General features: G+C 39.0%; 1 protein-coding gene across 1 annotated transcript; it reads left to right on the top strand.

Moving 5' to 3' along the window:
- Positions 1-1,912: 1,912 nt before the first annotated feature.
- Positions 1,913-2,479, top strand: LOC120291756 (UPF0481 protein At3g47200-like). Its single transcript, XM_039309481.1, has one exon. It carries the CDS (start codon positions 1,913-1,915, stop codon positions 2,477-2,479), a length of 567 nt encoding a protein of 188 aa, XP_039165415.1.
- The last annotated feature ends 1,629 nt before the right edge of the window (positions 2,480-4,108 follow it).

The following is a 4,108-nucleotide window of genomic DNA, read 5'->3' as shown; positions in this document are numbered from 1 at the left end:
TATAATCTAATCCAGTCTTGGGACGACCCTCGAGGTTCCTTGGACGCTGCCTCATCCTAACTTTATTATAAGTCAAACATTGTGTTAGGATTATTCCACGTCAGGTAAAGTTTATGGACTATTTGTGTCAATCTTCTAAATAAAAACTGATTTGGGAAAGTTTGGAAAATTGTCTAATTTTACAAAGATTGGAGTAAGTTATGATATGAATTTACAAGTGGGTTGGGTTAGGACCCACTAACGTTAAGGAATTTGGGCTCACATTTAGAGAATCAATTAAGAATTTTACATGCATAGGTAACAAGGGGAGAGGGCGGAGGGGAGAGGCGGCTGTCATGACTTATGCAAAAAGTAATTAGGTGACAAAATTACATGTATGCATATGTATACTATTCCTTTAAGCGTGATATTTTTTGTCTGGTCTCCCAACCTAAAATTGCTGCAAAACCAAGTTCATAATAGATTGAATTGATTTCAAATGAACCCACGCGTTATATTTGTCTTATATCTCTTAAAAGTGAATATAGTCATTAACATAATCAATTGTCAATTAAATAAAAAAGACATGCGATTTGCTTCTCTTTCAAGAGGAAAGGTTCAATCACTAAATAATAAATTGGCATGCGTGAGGTCTATGATATAATATAAGCAATATGTGCTGCCCCGTGCTCGAGTGGCAGCCAATTGCCGTTGACCAGACACCAGCTAAGTTTAGTCCTGTCTAAGTACTATCGATTCTATCATATCATTTGAAATTTCAATCACCGGCTCCATCCGGCACACATGGTAAAAAATCCAGGAGAAGTGAGGTCTGCTAAACAATAAATTCAAGAGTTAATATTATAAAAAAAATCTCAAAATGATACATATATGATAAATTTACTTTAAACTAATTTCTACGATCACGAAAAACCATAAACTGATACACTTGTGATAAATTTATCCCAAACTAATTTTTTAATTACAAAAACCTCAAATTAATATATCTATGATAAATTTACTCATAACTAATTTTTTGATTGTTAAAAATCCAAAATTAGTACACTTATGACAAATATACCCTCCGTTAAATTGGATTAATATTAGGAAAAAAAACACAAAATCAACAAACATGTGACAAACATAGAATAAAACCCTAAATTAATATATTTGTCAATTGTTACTTGTCATCCAACTTAGCAATTTAATTGTAAAATTTAGTGGAGAGTAAATTTATTATAGGTATATGAGTTTGGAGTAATTTTATCATATATATATATATATAAAAGTTTGGGGTTTTTCATTACATTTACTCTAAATTTAATAAATGATTTTTCAAAGCTATGACCTTTTTTAAGTTGTGTCCTTCTAAACATGCAAATTCAAGCAGCCGATAAATATGTGGGCCCGCATGAAACAGAATTAACAGTTGGGGAAAAGACACGGGGATTATACCTGAGAAAAACAAAATTAATTTCTTTATCAAATAAAGTTTAGGAGGAGGGGAGGTTACCGCATGCCAAGGCCAAGGCGGGAATTCAAGCCTGGACACGGTGGGCGAAGAGAACGAACCTTATCAGCCAACTTACTTTGGCACAAAAATTATTTAAAATGACGTATGTATTCATTGTGAACTGCACTAGCCAGTCAATCATAATATGAGCTGCGAGGTACAAAACCATTTCGTCGTTGTGGCGTCCACTTTCTTGTCATGCCTAAAAGTCAAACCAACCGACCACTATTCCTTCACCCCTTTAAGCAAATTGCCGTTAGATTTATTTTTTTATTTTATTTATTTCTGATTTCATGATCACTCTCTATAAAAGCTGCCAAATCTAGTTTGTGGGCTTATTCTGGCACAGAATGCCCTTTTCTTGGACTGGATTTTGCTGAATCCTTTGCTCTTGATTGACTGAGCACGGAAAAAAAGAGGATGGCAGGAGCAGGAACAACATCTGCAAGTGACGATCATCTCAATGAACTCGCAATTTCAATACACAGGGAATTTGAGGGACTATCACTGCCATCCGACTGTTGCATCTTCACCATTCCGGAGAGGCTCCGGCGAAAAAATGAAGAGGCCTACACACCCTGCGTCGTCGCGATCGGACCTTATCACCGTCGCAATTTAAGCCTTATGCCGATGGAAGATTACAAGCTGCTTTACTTGCAGAATTTCCTCCAGCTCAACCAGAATTACTGTCTCGAGGACTACATTGAGAGGGTCGAGTCCCGGGAGGATGAGGCCCGGAACTGCTATGATAAGCAGATCAACCTCAACTCTGACCAATTCGCCAAGATGATCCTTCTCGATGACATCTTCGTGATCCAACTCTTACTGATAAAGGGGGGCCGTCGGAGGATGCTGCCCAATGACCAGATCTTTGGCAAGCGGTGGATGTTGACTGATATCTTCGACGACATGGCACTGCTGGAGAACCAGATTCCATTTTTCGTCATCCATCGGTTGTTTGAAATGACGTTTGGAACGCACCAGTAGCACATGTCCCAACTGCTTGAACTCATGTGCCAGTTCTTCAACCCGATTATAAGGGAGGAGAAGTTGCCGGAGGGGGTGATGGAGTCGAAGGTGAAGCACTTTGTCCATGCGATCTGCCTCTTGTTCTGGCCGTTGGAGAGGAAGCAGTGGCCACCAAATGAGAACGATAGCGAGAAAAAGTTCCCCCACGTGCGACGGAGCTAGTGGCGTTCGGTGTGAAGCTGAGAAGACGTAAGAGTTGACCTGTGTCATTTTGTTTTCTAAACATGAATATCTATTTGATTCTGTTTCGTTCTCTGTTTATTCCATGTTATTAACAATGCTCTCAGGTGAGAGCAAGTGAATTCAAGAATGGAGTGCTCAGCATCCCGTATCTGCTTCTGGAGGACTCGACGGAGCTTTATTTTTGGAACATTATCGCCTTCGAGCAATGTTACTGCATAGACATGTATCTGATTGACTACATGGCTTTCATGCATCACTTAGTCAAAACCCTAGGCGACGCAGAGTTACTGATTGACAAGGAAATCATCGAGAACTGGCTCAGCAATAAAGAAGCCGCCACGTGGGTAATCAACAAATTCGGCAAGGGAAATATACAGTCTAGTAATTACTGCTTCAACGGCCTCAGCCGTGTCGCAACCCGATCTCGCCGCCCTCGATGTCAAAGGAAGGGGGAAAAGGTCAGGTTTAGGGGTACTTTGATCACGAGAGTTCCCTCACGAGATCGAGAGCTCTCCCAAGCTCGTACCCCGTGCGACAATGGGTTTGTTTATACGATCTAGGTATTTAACAACCTAAGAATATACATGAGTCGCCACTAGCCTTATTTTTTTTTTTTTGGGTCAGCTAGAAAACCTAATCGAGGGTCGGGAGAGTTCCCTCGATTCCTACGCAACCAGATATCTAGATTCGGGGACTTGGGTTACGCTAATATAGCTATTAGCGCCCTTTCGGTACTTAAACAGTATGTTGTGTTTTTCTAACATGTCTATGCGTCTCTTTTTACATTTTCGGGATCATCAATTTTATACTAAGTGGTCCTGCGTGGTGGATTACTTTCATTCTATTCTATTTCTAAGAAATGAAAGGAAAACAATCAATGAAATTGAAATTGCAAGGCATGAAGTAAACAAGCAAGAAAAGCAGTAAACCTAATCATGCAATCCTAAAAAAATAAAAGAGAAATCAATTAGGAAAGAAAAGAAACCCGCAACTCGTCGAGTTTTATACAATGCATGGAACCCGAGACATATGTTGGGAAAACAAATAGTACATGACAATGGTCGGAATGGACATCGACCTCTACCATCTTCATGCTTTATCCATGTTCAGGATCCTATTCTAAACCTAATCTAAGAAATCTGGATGACTAGATGCATACAAATGAAAGAAACAATCATCACGTATCAAAATAATCAAAAGCATGACATCTTTTGTATTCACAAATGGCGACTAGAGTCATGAAGTTTAAACTAGAATACTTCTCTATTTCACAAGTATTCAAAGCGAATGCATCACAGTTGCTAACTTTAATACAGTGAGAGCTAATCATCCAAGGCCTCTTGACAAATTTCCAACTATGCAAACTTCATCATGGGAGGAAATAATAGGTACATGAATTATCAG

The sequence above is a fragment of the Eucalyptus grandis genome, chromosome 3, assembly GCF_016545825.1.
Source record: "Eucalyptus grandis isolate ANBG69807.140 chromosome 3, ASM1654582v1, whole genome shotgun sequence".
NCBI classification, from domain to species: Eukaryota; Viridiplantae; Streptophyta; class Magnoliopsida; order Myrtales; family Myrtaceae; genus Eucalyptus; species Eucalyptus grandis.
Note: the sequence above shows the minus strand (reverse complement) of the source record. Positions and strands in the feature narration are given on the sequence as shown.